The sequence below is a fragment of the Diabrotica undecimpunctata genome, chromosome 7, assembly GCF_040954645.1.
Source record: "Diabrotica undecimpunctata isolate CICGRU chromosome 7, icDiaUnde3, whole genome shotgun sequence".
NCBI lineage: Eukaryota > Metazoa > Arthropoda > Insecta > Coleoptera > Chrysomelidae > Diabrotica > Diabrotica undecimpunctata.
This window is the reverse complement of record NC_092809.1, coordinates 18,246,598-18,267,785: the sequence shown is the minus strand read 5'-3', so window position 1 is coordinate 18,267,785 and position 21,188 is coordinate 18,246,598. Positions and strand designations below refer to the sequence as shown.

The window sequence follows — 21,188 nt, the reverse complement described above, 5'->3', positions numbered from 1 at the left end:
GATTTTTTATGAAGTTAAATATAATGAAAATAATGAGAAGGTTTCACTGTGCGTATAATAGTTTGCATATTTGTGGATGGAGTATTTTTTAAATTAAGTATAAAAGTCCTATCAGGCCTGACATTAGTCGATGTATGCACCTTCTAGATATGTTAAAAATATACCAAAATATTCAACAAAATAGCACTAGAGTATCAAATCAGCATTGCTCCTTAATCCGAAGTAAAGTCCAAAAATCAAATTTAATAGCTAAGAGAAGTTAACATCATTGGCCTTATAAAGAGGCATTTGTTTAATCCGAATGACTGCAGCATCTTAAACACATTCCAATCCGATATACACGACAGTAATTTCTTGTTTTTTGGAAGTTAAACAATTTCGTTTCCCTACCAGATTCAAACCGACGACTCATTGAGCGAAATCTTGGATTTGTATCAAGAAGGCCAAAACCAAAAGTCTATACCAAAAATAAGAAAACATGTTTACAGAAAAGACAGTTAAGATTTAATTTTAGTATAGTGTCTTTACTATTCGCTTATAGATATTTCGTCCTATCTGGATTCTTCAGAGCGACTATGCAGAAGCATTTAACGTGAAATCAAATCTTTTTCGTCAAAAGAAATAATAATAAAATAACTTCATAGACACGTTACAGCGCTATCTAAGAATAAAAACAAAAAGTCGAAGTACGAAGATTTCTTAATATTGTTCTGAAGCTATTTTCTTGTGGCATTTTAAATTAATTACTATTTAAATGGGAATAAGCCACAATTTAAAGTTAAAATACGTTTATTGACGTTTCAATTTCTACTTCGGAAAATTTTCTCAAAAATTTTTGAGAAAGTGAAAATTGAAACGTCAATAAACGTATTTTAACCTGTAATTGTTACTTATTCCCATTTACATAGTAATTAATAAAAGATTTCTTAGTTTTTTGAAACCACAATTCAGACTATTGCTTAAATCAATGCCTTCGACAATTATTTTCAAAGCAAAACAAACAATGAAGGGAGTGACATGGAGAATTCAAATTTGCACTCCACAACATATTGGTTCACCTAGGCAAGAACTTTTCGTGAACTTGTTTCTTATACTCAAAATAAGTAAATAAAGATACAGGAAAGACAGTTAAGATTTAATTTTAGTATAGTGCCTCCACTATAAAAATTAAGGCAATAATCTTAATTTTGGTTTCAAAAAAAAAAGAAATCTTTATATTTCGACTTTTTGTTTTTATTCTTAGATGATGCCGGAACGTCTGTATGAAGTTATTATATTATTACTGTCTATTGTCTATTATATATGTATATATATATATATATATATATATATATATATATATATATATACATATATTACTTTTTTTTCTGTATCTTTATTGATTCGTTTTAAGCGAAAAAACCAGTTCACGCAAGATTCTTACCTAAATAAATTGATACGTTGTGAACTGTGTTAAGATTCACCATGTCGCTCCGTTCTGCTTTGAAAATTTTAAAATGCACATATTTGAGCAATAATCTGAATTTTGGTTTCTAAAACTAAGAAACTTTCATATTTCCACTTTTGTTCTTAAAAATATGTTGATCTTTCTCATACCCATTTTGTATGTTAACTTTTTGTAATAGGTAAATCAATAAGTATATTTAGTTATACTAGACAGAAAGGAAGAAGTTAAAATTATTTTTATGTAGACGCTATTTTATGTATACAATAAAGTTTTGCTAATTGACATAATATTTTATAATTTAACTGACATATAGGGTGAATTATAACTATCGGAGCAAAGTATAGCGTTATGTTGTTGTGGACCAAAATAGCTCTTGACACAATTATTGCTTAATACAATATTGAGAAAAAATTTTCTTTTTCAAAAAAAAAAAGCATAACTAAAGTTTGTTACTCTTGTTTAAACACAACAATTTAAACCGTTTTTGAGGAAAACGCAATTAACCGGTAGACCTGTAAAATTTTCCACCGATTTCTATGTTGAGCTTTTTCCAATTTGTGGTGATTCGCTTTATATCATCTGTCCTTATAGTTGGTGGTCGTCCTCTGTTTCAATATGCCTTTTGTCTTGGTCGCCATTCAAGAATTCGTTTCGTCCATCTATCTTTCGTTAAACATGTCCGGCCCAAGCCCATTTACCCATGGCTACTTTTTCAACTGCATCCGTAACTCTTGGTTCTTTTTCTTATTTCTTGTTTTGGTACTTTATCGTCAACAGTAATACCTAATATTGATCTTTCCATAGAGTGTTGTGTAACTCTTATTTTATTTATTGTTACTTTTGTCACAGTTAGCGTTTCTGCACCATATGTAAGGACCGGGTACACGCATTGGCTAAAAACCTTTACTTTTAAACAAACTGAAATATTAATTAGTTATTTTATTACGTTGGCCTAAGCGAATCTCATTACCGACATATTTGTAAACTATTACTTGGTCAATGCTATTGCTTTCAATCTGAATTTTATCGCTGACTACAAGGTAAGTTATAAATTTTGTCTGTGAAGTGTTTATTTTAAGACCAATTGTTTTTGATGCTTCATAAGGCGTTTTCAGCATTTTTGTAGCTTTATCAGCTCTATTACATATAACGATGTCATCGGCAAATCTTAGGTGGTTCAAGTCCTCTCCATTTATATTAATTCCCATATTATCCTCTCGTGCCATTCGCTTGAACATATATTCAAGTACAGCTATAAACAATTTCACATAATGTCTAGAGGGTGAATTAGTTTTATAGGGACAAACTAACGACTTCCATTGTCTTCAAAAATAAAATTCAAGCGGACTCTATTTAGAAGTTCTTGGTGGTCATTCAAAGTCATTTCCTTTCAATTCATCGTTAAGAAAATGTTCCATTTAAACGGTTTTTGTATAAAAAACATGTTTTTTTGTGTCCAGAACATTATCCAAATTATTTAACCTATTAATCTAATGGCTTTACAGCTCAATTTGAGCCCTGACCTCCCTTAACAAACGTCTTCAAAATTGTATCTGATTCGCTACCTGTTGTTCTCATTTATAGGGCGCAGCATTTATCTGAGTACATTTCTTTTAAAGATGTCTATCCGGGTTACAGATTCAGAGTCAACACCCAAGTTCCATATCCATAGCTCACTATCGGTAGGATATATCCGATTCATTTTCATTATCAAACATTATCCACGTCTCTTTTCCTATAAAAACGATGTGAAATAATAAATAAAATTATACACCCTGTCTAAACTTATGTATGTACAGATTTTGATAAGAATTTATAAATATACAGTCAAATTGTTAACAAAAACAAAATAACAAACATTAACTTTTTCCACAAGAATATAGAATTAATTAAGATTTGGCTTAATAGCTATATTTTTATTCAATTAAGTTAACATTAGCATTTGTGCAAATGGTTATAATAATTGACCCTGTATAATATGTTTCAATAAGAATATACCTTAAAACAATTTTTACAGCAGTATAATTTAAATCGTAATAACAATTTCATTTTATTTTATATTTTTATATTATATTGTAATAATTGTGTAAAAATTATTGTCATTTTAATATTATCTTTTTTATTTGACCATCATTTTATTAATTACATTACCAAATTTTTTATTTTGTTTCTTTTATAATTTATATCACTTTTCTATGCCGTTGCACAATAATATTCCAAACGATTAGTTTAATCTGATGTTTTGATATTGATCATTTTTCTATTTGAGTATATAAAACTGGAAATGAAAAAAATTGAACGTCAATTGGAGAATTCGTTACGGATGCTATCCTTAACTTTTTGTTTGATTGTTGAAGGTATCAGTGCGCGCTCCCACCAAACTGTTCGCCTTTTTGACGCCCTTGGCCATTGAAATATGGTTATACATGGTAGCCGGATACGTTCTTGTTTCTTTAACGATCTGGATCGCTGCCAGAGTTTCTCCGAAAGAATGGAGAGAGATCGAGCCGTGCGAGGAGTGCCTATGGAAAAAATATGGAGAAGAGTGCGAACACCTCTCTTGTGAGGGCACTTCTGGAATATGCAGCGACGAATCCGAGGATGAAATTTCAGAAATAGATCATTTCGGAGAATGTATTGAAAAAGTGCCGAGTAGGATAAATTACAAGGTTGTCAAGTTTATATCTCAAATTAATTGCACATAATTTTGTAATATATGCACACATTAATATTTATCATAAATTCATAGTATTAAATCTAATGTCCCAAATTTGCTAACTTTTTATTTTAGATTTATTTACCACTATTAAAAATAAAAAAATTAAGTGAAGTATTCTCAAATTTATCTTAATTATAGAATTATTTTTTAACAATATATTTTGAATATTTTTAAAAAAAATTAAATTACAAGTTAATTCGGTAACTTCTGGACTGGATGCTCTAGCAACACTCATACTGCATATAACTTCACCCTAATTGGAAAAATAGATTTTTTCACAAGTCTTGATCGTCTATCTTATTTAAACGTAGAAATCGCTGCAAAAAAATTTCAAGAGATACATAAATTCTATGCTCCCATACATATATGATTGTACATAGTATGTACGTGATAGTATTATTCAGATTTAGCCATACGGCTGACATTTCATTTAAGGGGAAATTTCACTCATCTCAGATACTTATGGTTTCAAGAGGATTCAGTTGTGGTAAAAATTTTTCCGTGTCATCAGGCCTTAGATTACTGGTTGGTCGCAGTATCTCCCAAAAATTTTCTTATGCATCTAGATGTTAATATCAATACTGTTTTCTGCATTGGATTATAAAAATATTCAGTAAGATCCATTAAGACCTAGCTGTTTTATCTTCCCTACCAGGCTCTTACAAATAACTCTAGTAGTAGATGGAATAATAGGTATCTTCTGGTCAAATAGTTCAAAAAATCAGTAACTTGAGATATGCTGATGACACTTTAATAATCGGCAAATTAAGAAGAAATGAAGGACATAATGTCTGGAGGATAAAAGCAAAACATATGGACTAAAGCTAAATAGGAATAAGACAAAGAGCTCGGAATAATCTTCAATGCATTAAAGAAATTGGGGACTTTGAAGTAGTAAATAGTTTCATATACCTGGGGTCTCTAATAACAAATGACAGAGTGTGTGACTGAGAGATACGTAGAAGGTTGACTATTGCTAGAACTGCTATGATGAAACTGGTAACAAATTTGAAAAATTCTAGCATAATAATACACATAAAACTAAGGCTGGTAAGGGCACTCATTTTTCCCATAGCCACATATGCATCCAAAACGTGGACCTTAAAGTAAGCGTATAAAAATAAACTAGACGCTTTTAAAATGTGGGTATACCGCCACATGTTAAGAATATCCTGGATTGATCATCGCACTAACGTATCGATATTAGAACAACTTAAAGTAAAGGATAGATTGCTTCCAGGCTGTAGAAGAATGTCATGGCTGCGTAATTTGAGAGAGTGGTTTGGCTGTACTACTAATGAACTCTTTAGGTCAACTGTAAACAAGGTCAGGATAGCCTTGATGATTTACAATCTCCGATAGAAGTGGCACAAGAAGAAGAAGAAGATAGATTGCTTAATGAAATACAACAGACATATTTGCAGTATTTTGGACACATTGCTAGAAGAACAGGTACGATTGAAAAACTGATAGTCTAGAGTTGAAGGAAAGAGATATAGGGGAAGATCTCCAAGACGTTGGGTAGATCAAACAAAAATATTGATTAACCAAAGGTTACATGAAGCCGAATAACTAGCCCAGGACAGGGAAGGATGGAAGGAAATCGTGAAAAAACTGTAAAGGCTTGATGGTGTCACCATATCCCAAAAGGGATTAGGACTAAGAAGGAGGTCCTTGGAGATTTTATTGTTGTATTTTTAACACGAAGATTATTATTGTTAAGTATCACCATATCTATTAGTGTTGTCTGTCTAATAAGTTTATTAACTAGTATGAGTTGAAATATCTGTATGAAACATCTTTCCTACATCTTACTACATCTTCCTACATCTTACCTATCACTAGTATGAAACATCTTTCCTGATGTCAATGAATATACATATTGTGTCACATACAGCTCGATGTAAACTAGATGCCACAACCTGCTCCTGATAATAGGTTTTAAATTAGCATCCTGTTTATCCAGTTGTCCACCTATGTCCATATATCTCCTTTCTCCTTGATGCCGCATTAATGTTGTTCTCTCTACTACACTGCGTGAATGGTGTTTTTGCGCCTTTGTAAGAAGTGTACACGAAGTACACGTTTTTGACCACTTTACAATACCAAATGAGTAGCTAAGCGCGGAACCGCCGTACGTATTTATTCCCTTAAATAGATATGATCTTTTCTATTAAGATTGATCGATTTAGCTGTCTTACTCTTTGAACGAACTTAAAAGTTAGTTTGATTTGATTTGTTTATGGTCAATTGTCCACACTTGCTTTATTTTGAGATTCGTTTAATATTTTCACTTATTGCCTTGGTCTGTTAGTCATCTTGCATATCGAAACTGAACGTTTCCTCTGACTATATTTATAATACACTATTGTTATTGTTGATGCTAAAATCTGAGTCAGTGAAGTTCAGTAGCAGAGATAGTGGGTTCATCGCTGCTAGGCAGAACCAAAGTATTGTAGTTTCGATAGATTGTAGTTTTGTACTTCGTCATTATATGCTTTAAAAAGGTTACTATATTATTATCAACTTAGTTTAAATAACCATTCCTGCGGTACTAAATTAAAGGTCTTCATGTAGTCAAAAAAAGAAGTAAAAATGTTCCTTTTTTCGTGTATGCCTGGTTAGAAATGACAGTCGATTATAAGTTGTTCTTTGCAGCCCCATGGAACCCTTAGCGTATCCTTTCTATTGAGGCTCTATGATACTGTTTAGAGAACAGTGTTGGGCTTCACAGGATGTTTGTACAAAATTAAAAGACAAGTAATTGGGCAATATTTGGCTGGATCTTGGTTGTTATTTTGATTGTAGGTATTAGATAAGTAGTTCCTTGAGTAAAAAGTGATTGTATTTTCTGCCAAAAGTTTTGAACTCCGTTTGCTCCTGGATATTTCCAGTTATAAAGTTCTTTGATAATGTTAGAGCCTTATTCAGTAGTGAAAGGTCTATAAGGAATATAACTGAAGTGTTGACAGTTGTTGTCAACACTTCACGTCATGTCTTCAATCGATCTAGTATTCTTATTCCCAAAACTCGTGAATTCCTTTTGGGCTTGGGTAGGATTTTTTTTGCTACAGTGGAATTGAGTTTTCTATAAAAAGCCTTCTCTGCATGCTCAAATAGTATATTGTCGAGTTTTTGGTTGTTACTTACATTGTATTCGAATAAACGAAGAGTTTTGTTTTAATATATCCAGACAATCTTATGCAGCGTTGTCTTCATAATCATATTGTAACTGTTTTGGAGTCTTTAGAATTGTTTCTTCAACTCTTTTAAATACTTTTCAAGTTTTTACTCCTCGTATCCATTTCGTGGTTTTTCCAATACATATAAGGCTAGTTCTTATAATTACCCAGTATTGATCTACTATTGGCTTTACAGATACGTTAATCTCTAGGCATTCTTTACAAAATTTACCCAATCGTTTCTCGACTGAGTTTCGTCACCTTTTAACAAAAGCGTAAAATGTTTTTTTTATGCTTTATAGGTACAGTCCATTTCATGCACTGCCTCGGTCGTCCTGCTTGAGTGAGCGCCGGCTGATGTTCCAGCACTGGACCTTCAGCAAGTGGACCTCTTGTTGTTTGGTTCACTTGTGGTTGTTGTTATTGTCGTTTATTTAGCCACCAATGATCTGATATTAGAATATCTGGGTATGGGAATAATTTTGGTTGGCAAGAACGCTATTCCAACAAACGGATTCGACTGTATTTTCGTGTGTATTCAATACTGTAGTTTCGATTTTATTTTTTGCTGATTATAAGGTTTGTTAATTTTCCTACTTTGATTTTTCTTCAATTTTGTGTATTAGCATTGTGCATTGTGCATATGTGCATTATTTGGGTTATTCAATCAACGGTATTAGTAAAAACTGGTCACTAACTATTTCTGGTATTCTCCAGACTTTTGTCTATATTATTGACTTTCCATGTTTTTTTTTAATATATAATTAACTAATGATTTGTCCTCTCTACCTTTCACTTTTCTAGTGTATTTGTGTATGTTTCTGGGTTTATAGAAACTATGAGCTATGATTTAATTAAGCAATAAACAAAACTTAAGTATTATTTGTTTTTTCTGGTTTCTGTTGTTTTCTTATTACTTCTTTATGCAAATTGTCTAGTCTGCCATTAAAACTACCTGTTAAGAATATTTTTCCTTCTATTTTGTCTCTTATAGCTGAGAAATCTTTCCAACTTTACACACAATATTACAATGTTCATTTCCAATGTTGCACATAATTTTATTAAAAAAGCTGTGCTTGATCTTATCATATCTTTTATTCATATCATTTAATTACTCTCAGCAATACTGGAAAAGTGGTCCACCATTTACCTAAAGCCACTCTTTTGCTTTGGATATAATATTTATTTATTAATGACCTAATGCATTTTCTTTTATTTATTATTTTTTTTTCATTTACTAATATCAATTTTGAGTAGTGAGAGTATACACAGGGTCCCCCGAAAATATAACGTTCATTAAAGGAGCAGGTAGAAAGGAACATTTAGATCAAAAAAGTCTTTTTTTTTTAACAAAAAAAACAAGAAAAACAAACAAACAAAAAATACATATTAGTATGCAGAAAGAAATCTGTCAACTACGTGCAGTACGAAAAACTAAACGTAGGCAGTAAACATTTTAGTAAACAGATATTTTGGAAAAATCATGTTTAGTATTACCACGAAACTGTTTTCGATTAATGAGTACCATGATTATTTTGACATGAATGATTTATGGTAACAGTTTTTTAGCTGTTCAAATATATGTGCATCGGTATCCCGAAAGGCGAACTCATAATGCTCGAACTTTTGTTAAATATTTCTCAAAGATTATTAGAAATGGGTTCTGTTGTACCCAAAAAAAAAAATAGTGGAAGAACAAGAAGTATCCGTTGATTAAATGTAGATGCTGTGGAGAATAATCCAAATGTAAGTACACGAACGGTGGCTAAAATGGTTGGAATTTCAAAAAAGGTTGTTCATAAAATATTTCGGGAACAACTTCTACATTCATACCATTATCAGAGAGTACAAGATTTACACCAAGATGATCTTCCTCGAAGATTACCATTTTGTAGATGGTTTCAAGTTTAACTCATCAGGGAACCTGAATTTCCCATTCCCGTGTTATAAAGCATGTTTCACAAGAAAGGCTGTATATAATTTTTACAGTTGCCACATATATTGTGTGTCCAGAATCCTTATTTTACGTAGGACAAACGTTAAACAAAAATTAAGCATACATTTATGCGCTGGAACAATTAACAATACTTTGATAAGACCATATGAATTACTCAGAACACTAAATGGAGATGCCTTCATTAATTTCTTACAAAATGTTTTGCCGATACTTCTTGAAGACGTGCCTTTGCAAACACGTTGTGAAACGTGGTTTCTTCATGACGGAGCTGCCGCACATTTTACCAGAGTTGTTAAAAATCTTCTTGATATCACTTATGCTCGTAGTTGGAATAGTAGGTTAACTCAGATTTATAAAACATTAGTGCGAAGTATTATGACATATGGGGCTAAAAATTGGATCATAAACAAGAAAAACAGCAGTAAGATAGTAGCAACAGAGATGAAATGCCTGCGAAGATGCTGCAGAGTGACAAGAATGGATAGAAGTAATGACGAAATAAAGCAAAGAACATCAATAGAAACAGACATACTAAGATATATAGAACAAAAAGACTAAAGTGGTATGGACATGTAAGAAGAACTAGCGACAGCAGATGGATAAAGAGAATAACCGAATGGAGCCCCATAGGAAGGAGGAAAAGAGGACGACCCCGACAATCCTGGAGGAACGAAATAGACGACGCCATGAGTAAGAGAGGCCTAAACGATGGAGAATGGAACAACAGAGAGAGATGGAAACAGTTGAGCGAGGGAAGGCAGTGAATACTGTAGAATCCCTAAATATATATATATGGAATAGTAGGAATCTAAAATTTTTAGTTTATGATAATTGAGATGAAATCGAACAGAACCTAGATTACGATAACGAATTTTTGATTAACTTTGGCATTATTAACTAATGGATTCGTTGTATTAATGCATGTGTTTGCGCAGGTGGAGGTCATTTTGAACTTTTATTGTAATAATTATTGTTAAGTAAGTAAAAGTATCTTAATTTTAGTTCACAAGTATACAAATTAATAATAGTCCGAGCATAGTGTAAAAATATAAATTAGAATTAATAAAGGTTGGCTGTTTGTAAACTGTTTTTATTGTAAATCATTGACATTTTAACATAAAGATATATGTCACAAACGAGTTGTTATTTAGAAGCGCTTGTCACTGCTCATGACGTTGCCAGATTATTTAATTTTCTGAAAATAAAAATTTACGTATATAGAAAACAAGTTATTTTGTTTCTGGAAACGGTTAACTCTAGAAAAACAAAATATTATTGAACTTTTTTGTTCTAAATTGTGTATTATATTCATACCTTAGAGGAACACACTATTTTCGGAGACACGCTGTCTAATGCTAAATTTATTTATTGTTTTTAAATAAATGTATTAGAATTATTCATTGTTATGGCAATAATATTGCTTTTAATTTTGTTTTCTTCTGATCACAAAAAGTGTATAAAATCAAAATAATATTGTAACCTTGTAATTTGGCCCAGTAACAGATTTCTCCGGAAAAGGTTCAGAAACGCGTCGAACTGGAGGACATTGATCTGATGTGTGAACACGACCATGATATGGAGCATAAGTGTTCGCTGGAAGAATGCGACAAGAGTCTAGATGTTTTAGAAAACGGCTTTACTTTGGGAAACAGTTTTTGGTTCGCGATAGGGTCCTTAATGCAACAAGGGTCCGACCTTAATCCAAAGGTATTATCCGTAGGGGTACATTTATCGCTATCAAACGCTAGTTATTTTCAATAGAGTTGTTTTTTTGTGCTCGTCCAAAACGTATTTTCTGCTTGAGGGTTTTTAGATATATTTACCCACCGGTTTTGGTATATAATAAATAAAACGTTTTTCTATTTCAAATTTTTATTAGTAGTATCATCGCCACATACTTTGGTCAGAACGTGTAAACGATAATATATTTCTAGCTAAAGCATTATGTAAAATAAAACTCTACCAGGATCTATTGCTAATTGCTAAGTAACAATCAAGAGAGATAAATGATCTTATCGATATTGTCACTAGCACTTCTATTAACGATATGGCTTATACTGTAAATGGTTGAATTTCTAAGAAATGATGTAGTCACACTAGTATACTGTCGTTGTTCTAGGGCTAGTGCACGTGGGATAATTTGAGTCCTAGTAAATAGGTAAACATCGTCAAATATTTTCCTAAACATACATAAATATAAAAATTATTTATCTTACGGTAACTCAGTATTGTACAGGTGGGAAGATTATAGGTTACATTCGATTATTACTTAAAGCTCATAATTTTTAATATAAAAGTAAAGGTAAGCACCGGACGATCATGAAAACTAGTTAAATTATATATTAAAGAAACAGTTATACACGGTGATCAACTTTTGTTAGAAAGTCCGTTATATGTATTATTATACGAGATAACAAAAAAAATTATTTCTGTTTTATTCTCAAAGCATTTATCAATCTTAGCAAAACAACATCTACTGCAAATTTTCAATCAAATTTGGCAACAACGACAATAAATTTTGCCGTTTTTTTAAATCCAGAAAGCCTCGACTTGATCCAGAATCGTACAGACCCATCTCTCTAACATGTGCCATGGCTAAATTAATGGAGAAAATAGTCAATGCCCGGCTTATGTGGACACTGGAAAATCTCATTTCTTCTTACCAGAGCAAAACGGCTTCAGACGTAATCGATCAGCAATGGACAATATCGTAGACTTACAAAGTGATGTCCAAGAAGCTTTAGCAATGAATCAAATGTGCATAGCTATTTTCTTCGATATAAAGAAAGCCTTCAATACGTGTTGGAGATTCAACAACATTAAAAAATTGCACGCATCCAATATTAGAGGACACTGCTTAGCCTATAACGAAAATTTGTTAAAAGACTTTTCTTTCCAAGTAAGAGTTCGTTTATTCTGATTTTTATACTGCAGAAAACAGTACCCCACAAGGCTCAGTACTTAGTCCTACCCTATTACTCTATTTCTAGTTGCCATAATCAACATATTAAACAAATAACACAAAAATTTCTCAAAGCTCGCCTCTATGCCGACGATTTATTGGTGTACATTAAAGGAGCACAAAAAGAATCTATGTTCAGAATAGTACAGACATTTTTAACCCAACTAGATGAATAGACAGCTACTACAGGCTTCGAATTCTCCATGACAAAGACAACTGGTATGGTATTTACGAAAAAATCATGCATTACACCAGTCCTTTATCTTTACAACAGCATCATTCCCTTCCAAAACTCCGTAAAATTCCTTGGTATGTGGCTGGATCAAAAACTTTCCTGGAAAAAGCACATACAACACTTGGTGCTAACATGCAACAAAAGACTCAATTTGCTTAAAACCGTATCAAATCGTTTCTGGGGTTCCGACTTCTCTACACTACTCCTTCTGTATAAAACACTAATTAGATCCAAGCTCGATTACGGTTCAATTGTTTATGCCTCCGCAAACAAGAGTACCCTAAAACCGTTAGATACAATCCACAATGCTGCACTTCGGATCGTTCTCGGAGCTTTTCACACTTCACCCATAGAAATCTTACATTCCGAAACTGGAGAACCATCATTGCAGTATAGGCGGGCACTTTTAACACTTTCACACGCTTCTTCTGTAGCTGCTAATAAGGGTCATCCACTTTTCAAAAATACTTTTTCTAAAACTAATCTTGACTTTCTCTTTAATAAACCTCGTACTGGAAAACCTTATTACACACGAGTAAGATCAATTCTGAATAATTTTGACACAACAATCCCAGATGCATTTTACTATAACATCTAACATCTGACTCCATGGTTGATAAGCATCCCAAATTGCAACACCTCTTTAATGAAGTTCTCCAAAAAATGCAATAACAACATACTAATCAAAAACAAACTAAATGAGATTCTTGAAAGAGACTACCTTAACTGCACAAACATCTTTACCGATGCATCTAAATCTACTGATGGCATCGGTTGTGCATTTGTTACTTCAACGTCTACTTTCAAATTTAAATTATCGCCTAGCTCAAGTGTTTTCCCCGTTGAACTGTTTGCTTTGTACTGTGCCCTAAAACATGCAAAAATCTCAAGAATTTCAAAACCTCTGTTTCTCACCGACTCGCTCAGCTCCCTTCTTGCAATACAGCATCTGTATCCTAAACAGCCACTGGAGCAACTAATAAAAACTGAACTACAAATCGCCCAATAGAACCACATAACTCCTAAATTTATGTGGATCCTATCGCATATAGGAATCATCGGCAATGAAGAGGCAGACAGTAGTGCTCGTGATGCACCAACAAGTGCGGAATCTGAATTAGTGCGTGAGAGTGTATGTAAAGATCTCAAAACGTTTTTTAAACAAAAAGTGATGGGTTAGTGGCAGCGCGAATGGTTTCTATCGCAATCTAAATTAAGATCGCTAAAACCAGATACACGACAGTGGAAAACTAGTGCTAGTACACGGTTTATTCAAACTGTTCTAACGCGCCTACGTATAGGACACACTAAGATAACACACTCGTATTTACTTTCGGCCAGTGAACGCCCGCTGTGCGACCTATATGTTACACCTCTTACCGTCGTCCATTTGTCCAAAATACCATAGAGAACGTTCAATAAACAATATAACAAATACTCTACCAGATTTATTAGGAGAAAACTATCACATAAAAAAATTATTAAATTACCTTAGGTCAATTAATATTTTGTATCAGATTTAAAGTTTTGTTTACTGAGTAATGCCGCTAATAACCTTTTGGTGGATGCGGCAATGTTTCTTCTTAATAAAAAAAAAACAAAAAAATTTATTTACAAATATAAGAGGTAGCTGTAAGCTTTCCATTTTAAAATGGGTTGCAAATATACACTGTCTTTCATAACACTGTACCGTATCAAAAAGCTTTTTTTGTAACTGAGCAACCTGTATTTTATTTTTTTAAATTTAAAATCCTCTACTTCTTTGTTACAAAAGTATAAGGTGCTATACAGGTATTTAAAAAGTTGTAACCAAAATTTTATTGAAAATCGTAACAGTTTAACGCCCTATATAATTAAAAAGGCATATAAAAGCAACGACCCAAGACCTGTTGTAGCGATAGTTTTTGGATGGTTGCTAAAATTCATAAAAATAATTTATTTTTCTAATACCATTTAAATCTAATACAGAGAAAGTCAAAATAAAACATTATTTGCTCAGTATTTTTAAATCCAATTTATATGCATTTTATGCCCAGTATTTTTTATCATAGAAGAAAACAAAAGCTTGAAAGTACTCAGACAGAGCATGTCCATTGGAAGAAAAAACGTCCACAAATTAAGAAATGGACAGGGGCAAATCATTGAGGATAGAGTTTAAATTATGAATACGATAGAGAGTTTTTATAGACAACTATACAAAGAACAGCAATGTAACCGCAGTGGATCATTACCAAAGATAATCAATCAGGGATCTGAAATTTTACCGGACGTAACACCCAATGAAGTTCGAAGGTCAGTGCAAGAAATGAAAAACAATAAGTCCCCCGGAGGCGATGAAATAGTGGCAGATGCCTTGAAAGTGGCTGGAAAAAGATTATGGCAGGTCCTTGCCAAACTATTCACTAGATGTTTGCAGGAAGCAATAACACCAACCCAGTGGTAAAAAGGGGATGCTACCGACCTCAGGAATTACAGGCCCATAAGTCTACTTTCACATATTTATAAACTATTTACAAAAATAATTACGAAACAACTAGAAAATAAATTGGAATTTTATCAGCCCATAGAACAGGCGGGTTTTAGAAAAGGCTATGGAACAAACGATCACCTACTGGTTATAAAAAATCTTATAGAAAAATGCACTGAATATAATAAACCACTATTTTTAATATTTGTCGACTATGAAAAGGCATTCGACACCGTAAATCAACAAGAAATGTTGGAAGCCTTGACAGAATGCCGAATTGACTATCGGTATATAAATATAATTAAACACATATACCAAAACGCAACAGCTAGTGTTTGAGTGGGTGATCGTCAAACCCAGAAATTCCCGATACAACATGGAGTACGCCAGGGGGATACCATATCGCCGAAACTGTTCACTATGCTTTTGGAATATATATGTAAAAGGGCAAAACTGACCGACAAGGGCATAAACATAAACGGAGAAAAGCTTAGCCATCTAAGGTTTGCAGATGATATTGTACTAATAGCTGATAGGATAGATGAGACCAAAGAACTTTTAAATCAGCTCTACCTTTCCTCGCTAGAAGGGGGATTGAAAATAAATATATCTAAAACCCAGATGATGACAAATCTTGTAGTCAGCGAAGATATATGCGTAGGAACAAGATCCATAGACCAGGTAATGTCCTATAAATACTTAGGTCATGAGATTCGCATATCAAAAGATAACCAAACCGTTGAGCTTCTCCGTCGTATAAGACTGACTTGGGCAGCCTTCGGCAAGCTGAACCATATGTTCAAATCGTCTGATATACCAATATACCTTAAAAGAAAAACGTTTAATCAGTGTGTTTTGCCAGTGTAAACTTACGGTGCGGAAACGTTGACCATGACAAGGAGAACAGTTCAAAAGATCCGTGTGTGTCAAAGGGCGATGGAGCGTGCTGTGTTGGGCGTTTCGCCAGCTACGACAAAGAACAGGAGTGGCTGATACAGTAGAGAGAGTAGCAACACTTAAATGGAACTGGACAGGTCACGTAGCTCGAATGACAGATAATAGATGGACAAAGCGGATACTGGAATGGAGACCAAGAGATGATGCCTACCCAAGCAGAGGTCGTCCACCAACACGTTGGACTGACGATCTAAAACGTTGTCATAGGAATTGAATGCAAGAGGCACAAGATCGAAATAGATGGAAAATTATGAGGGAGATCTATGTCCAGCAGTATATAAGCGAAGATTGAATGATGATGATGATTTTTTATCGAAGTCGATGTAGTTTAATTTGTTCTAAGTACTTTTTATGCCTATACTTAATAGTTTTAAAGATACAAGTCTATTCCATGATTATACGACTGTTTGTTACAATATATATGTTAAAATATATATAAAAAAAATTACGGCTGAGAGGTAAAATCTCGCAATTCTGCGTCGTCGCGAACGTATTAAAATAATAAATTCATAATTAAAAGCTAATTTCTTGCAGAATTAAAAATGAAATATTTAGTCAAGACCCACCGAATTGAGATTTTAATAATGATCGGTTACGGGGAGAATTGTAGAAGTCAAGTTGAAGTAGCCAACTTATTTAATCAGAGGTATCCTCAGTTGCCTAATATTGCACAAGGTACTGTGTCTACATTAAAAAGAAAACCGAACTTCATTAAAGATTGGGTGAAAGTGGATATTTTGTTAAGTATCGCAGAGAATCCAACGTCAAGTTCACGTCAAATTGCACGTCAAAATAATGTGAGTCACATAACTGTCCTAAGGTGTTTCCGTGAAGAAAAACTTCATCTATATAAATTGACTTTTGTGCAGGAGCTAACAGAAGACGATCCAGATCGTAGAATGGATTTCTGCGAAAGAATGATGAAAAAATTAATACAAATGAAATAGCCTTGGCACAATCCTTTTTTCTGATGAATCAACATTTTAATTGAACGGAGAGGTAAACCGACTAAACTGTAGATATTGGTCAGCGGAGAATCCTCATTGGATCCGTAAGGCACATACTCAGTATCCTCAAAAGTTTAATATTTAGGCAGGTATTATAGGAGATCATATTATTGGTCCTATATTTGTAGATGGTATTCTGACAGCGGAAAAATATTTAAGCATGTTAAGGGAAGATGTTCTTCCTTAGTTGGCTAACTTATATCCCAATCTATTAGACCCGACCCTACTACATGAAACTGTCTGGTTCCAGCAGGACGGTGCAACACCTTATTATGCTTTAATGGTGAGAAATTACCTAAATGAAATCTTCTTCAATAAATGGATTGTACGAAGGGGTACTATTGGGTGGCCAGCTAGATCGCCAGATCTTACCCCTTTGGATTTTTTTTGAGGAAAGACCTCAAAGAAAGGATAACAAAAACAACTCAAAACAAAGTTCGGGGTAAGTTTTATAGGAGACTGTGTTATTGCCAACAACAAGGTGGATAACATTTTGAGCATTTATTTAAATGTAATCCAATCAATTACCTCGGGTATTCTATGAATTAATTGTCTTGAAGAAAATTTCACCTTGTATTATTCATAATAGACCCTACATGATATAGTTCGTTGAGATCAGGTTGTTAAGGAGCTTTTAAAAACAAAAAATATACAGGGTATTTCATTTAAAATACAGATTATGGACTAAGCCAGACTTGCGTGGATCACCCTGTACATTCAAATTTATGTTTAAAAAGCGCACATTTTAATTTAAAAGTTAAGGTATCTCAACGTTTTTTATTATTTCTAAAATAAGGACACAAACAATTTTATTCCATAAGTGGTTTCCACACTGTATATTCTTTTATCCATTAAATAACACCGCTACAATGCGTATATGAAAAGCCACAAAATATAAACATTATACAGTTTCATCGGGGTTTTACCTACAGACGAAACGGCGTGGACGGGGAAGTCCCGGAAATATCTTAATATAGATGCATAGATATGAGCGAATATATCGACAAATAAAGATTGGCAAAATAAATGTCGATATAATTAATATTTTTTGGCAGGCTTTTATAGACTATGTTTTGAAGAATAGAATTATATTAAATGCAAAAATAATCGGAATTTATATAAATATAATTTTAAGCATAAAAAAAGTGGTGTCAAATGAATTGTTTTATATGTTTCGTTCATATCTAAAAAGAAAATATTTCTGCTGTAAACTAATTCCTATTAAAAAGCTAAATTAACCAGGATCTAGATAAAAAAATAACCATCTAATGTAAAGAACCTCAGTATTTTTAAATTAAATTTTACCATTTTACTTATAGTCGCTGAGATTTGAGAGGACTTACGTTTATTACATTTAATTAACTGATAAAACGGGAGGTAGTTTATAACTTAGCACAATGATATTAGATAGGTCAGGACTTTTTTTGTTTCATAATCAATATAGTAATATATTTTTCGACAAGGAGTTAATTGAAGAAAATAATTGTATTAAAAAAATAAATAAACAATAAGAGATGGAAAATAGGTAATTTTGTTTGTGTTTTACAATGAGGAATGTGAAAATAAATTATATTTTCTATATATCTTCCTTATATTTTTATTATATGAATATATTAAAATAAAAAGACTCTCCTCAAGCGTGAAGTATAGGCCGAATTGCTCTGATTAAGTCTCAACTTTTGCATGGCTTTCATGTATCTTATCACTTACGCACGATTCTCACATACACTCCAAATTTTTTCACCAAACTCTACCTAACCCCTATCTCTCCCTCTCTCTCTCTCTCTCTCTCTCTCTCTCTCTCTCTCTCTCTCTCTCTCTCTCTCTCTCTCTCTCTCTCTCTCTCTCTCTCTCTCTCTCTCTCTCTCTCTCTCTCTCTCTCTTTCTCTCTCTCTCTTTCTCTCTCTCTCTCTCTTTTCTCTTGCCTAACTTTTGCTATCTACCACTTTGTTTTAGGTTTTTACTTGCACTTGTGCACCCAAGATTTGGTTGCCTTCCTTTTGCCTTCAAGTTGCATATATACACAAGATGAACATCAGGCAAAAGGTACTTCAGGCGATTGCCTTTCAGGCAAACTGTCCCGCAGGCGTAATACCCTTAAGGTAGCAAAGTTGCAATAGCTAAGCATTGAGGTCACGTGCGACAAGCGTGGACTCGGGGGCCAACCCTAAGTCGGGTGCTAAGCCGGTGAAGAGAACAAAATTTATTTTGCCAATTCGGCAACTGAGTAACTGAACACACACATTTCATATAGAGAGACATCAACTAGGTTGGTAGCTCTCTGTCCGTAACTCACAATTTTTTGAGGACACAAAAGTCCCAAATCCCCAAGTCTCAAAATCATGTAATAAATATAAATACAATCATAGGCAAAAAGCTGTTCTATCTACCCTAAGCTAAAATTAAATGGCATAAGCCCACAATATATATATATATATATATATATATATATATATATATATATATATATATATATATATATATATAGATCGGTTTAAAATATTCTCCTACGTCCTCCGATACCCAGTTGCCACTCCTTTCGATTCATCCATAAGTCTTCTTCTATGTCTCTGTCTTTCATTTCTCTATTGATGCCTTCTCTTCACCTAAAGCGGGGTCTTTCTCTGTTTTTTCTACCGAAAGGGGTCCACATTAAGACTTGTTTTGGGAGAGGTTCTCTGTACATGACCGTACCATCTTAGTTGTTGGGAACCAATATCGTCTACTATTGTATGTTTTACTTTCATAATTTCTCTTATTTTGTTGTTAGTTACTCTTTCTAGTCTAGATTTTCCAGCTCAACGTCTCCAGAAATCCATTTCCGTTGCCTCAAATTTTCTCTTGTATCTTTCATTTATTTGCCATACTTCACTACTGTAGGTAATTATGCTCTTAATGATTGTGTTATATATCTTGTGCTTGTTATTATTAGAAATTGATTGAAGGATACTATTTAGAAGGGAAATTGCTTTTCTTGCTTGGTTCTTTTTCTCCTCAATTGTGTCGTCTAAGTTGCTTTCTTTTGTGATGATCATACCTAAATATTTATATGTGTTGCAATGTTTGATAACTTCTCCATCTTCCAATATGAAGTCCTGTTATTTCTCACCGATATACATATACTTGGTTTTTTGGATATTGATTTCAAGTCCCTATTTTTTATACTCCTCGATTAATTTTCGAGTCATATTACTCAAACAAAAACATTCTACCTTACTCTATTATCACACAAAATTAAACAGAGAATAACATTACCCAAAGCATCCAAGGAACGTTAAATATATTAAATATATAAGCCTCACCAGTTATTAAGTTCTGCGATAGGGAGAAGTGGTGGCATATCTTGGGGGATCATAGAGGCTAACTGTCGGCATTTATTATATTTTTATATTATATTATATAATTTTTATATTACATTATTATTTTTATTATATTATATTTTTCCAGACACAATGACATTATATCGTTTATTCAAACTTCGCACCCACTTACATTGTGTTGACAATCTGGAACCCAGACAGACAACGACAGACTATGGAAAGTTCGACCAGTTTTTGAATAAGTCCTAAAGAGATGTAGAGAACTGCAGATAGAAACAAATGTTGGTATAGACGAAAAAATTACGCCCTTCAAAGGAAGATTGTCTAGAAAGCAATACATCAAAAATAAACCCAATCTATGGGGAGTAAAACTGTATTTGTTAGGTGGTGAAAGTGGATTGATTTACAATTTTCTATTTTATCGAGGTAGTATCACAGAAACAGAACCTTCTTATTTAAAATTGGGAAGGGTGCGGCTATCGTATTGCAATTATCAAATGTACTTGAACCTTATTAGCATGTATTCTACTGTGACAATGATTTTACGAGCTATATCCTTTTACAAATTTTCAACCAAAAATTAATACGTTGCTGGTACTGAGAGGATCAATAGATTTTCTAAACCACCTCTAGCTGAAAGATTTTTCAAAAAACGATAGATGATTAACGGAACAAATTATCTCTTCTATTGGAATTGTAGTAACGATGGTTACATAACAAGCCAGTGATAATGGTATTCAACTTCTTTGGGCTTGGTACAGAAGATATTGGAAAACGTTGAAATAAAAAAAAAATTCATTTGCGTGGGTTGACCCGAAATTATATAAAAGTATAATAATTCCATGGGTGGCATAGATAAAACAGATGCTTTTATTGCGTTTTACAGAACAAAAAATCGTTGCAGAAAGTGGACTGTTCGACCAATCTTGAAAGCA

At 33.2% G+C, this 21,188-nt stretch overlaps 1 protein-coding gene across 1 annotated transcript in view; it reads left to right on the top strand.

Annotated features, from left to right (window-relative positions):
* Positions 1-21,188, top strand: part of LOC140446295 (glutamate receptor ionotropic, kainate 2) — a 429,700-nt gene that overhangs the window by 357,278 nt on the left and 51,234 nt on the right. Inside the window, exons 12-13 of the mRNA XM_072538832.1 lie at positions 3,805-3,965; positions 10,919-11,012. Coding sequence (XP_072394933.1) covers positions 3,805-3,965; positions 10,919-11,012 — 255 coding nt within the window. The remainder of the gene's footprint in view (positions 1-3,804; positions 3,966-10,918; positions 11,013-21,188) is intronic.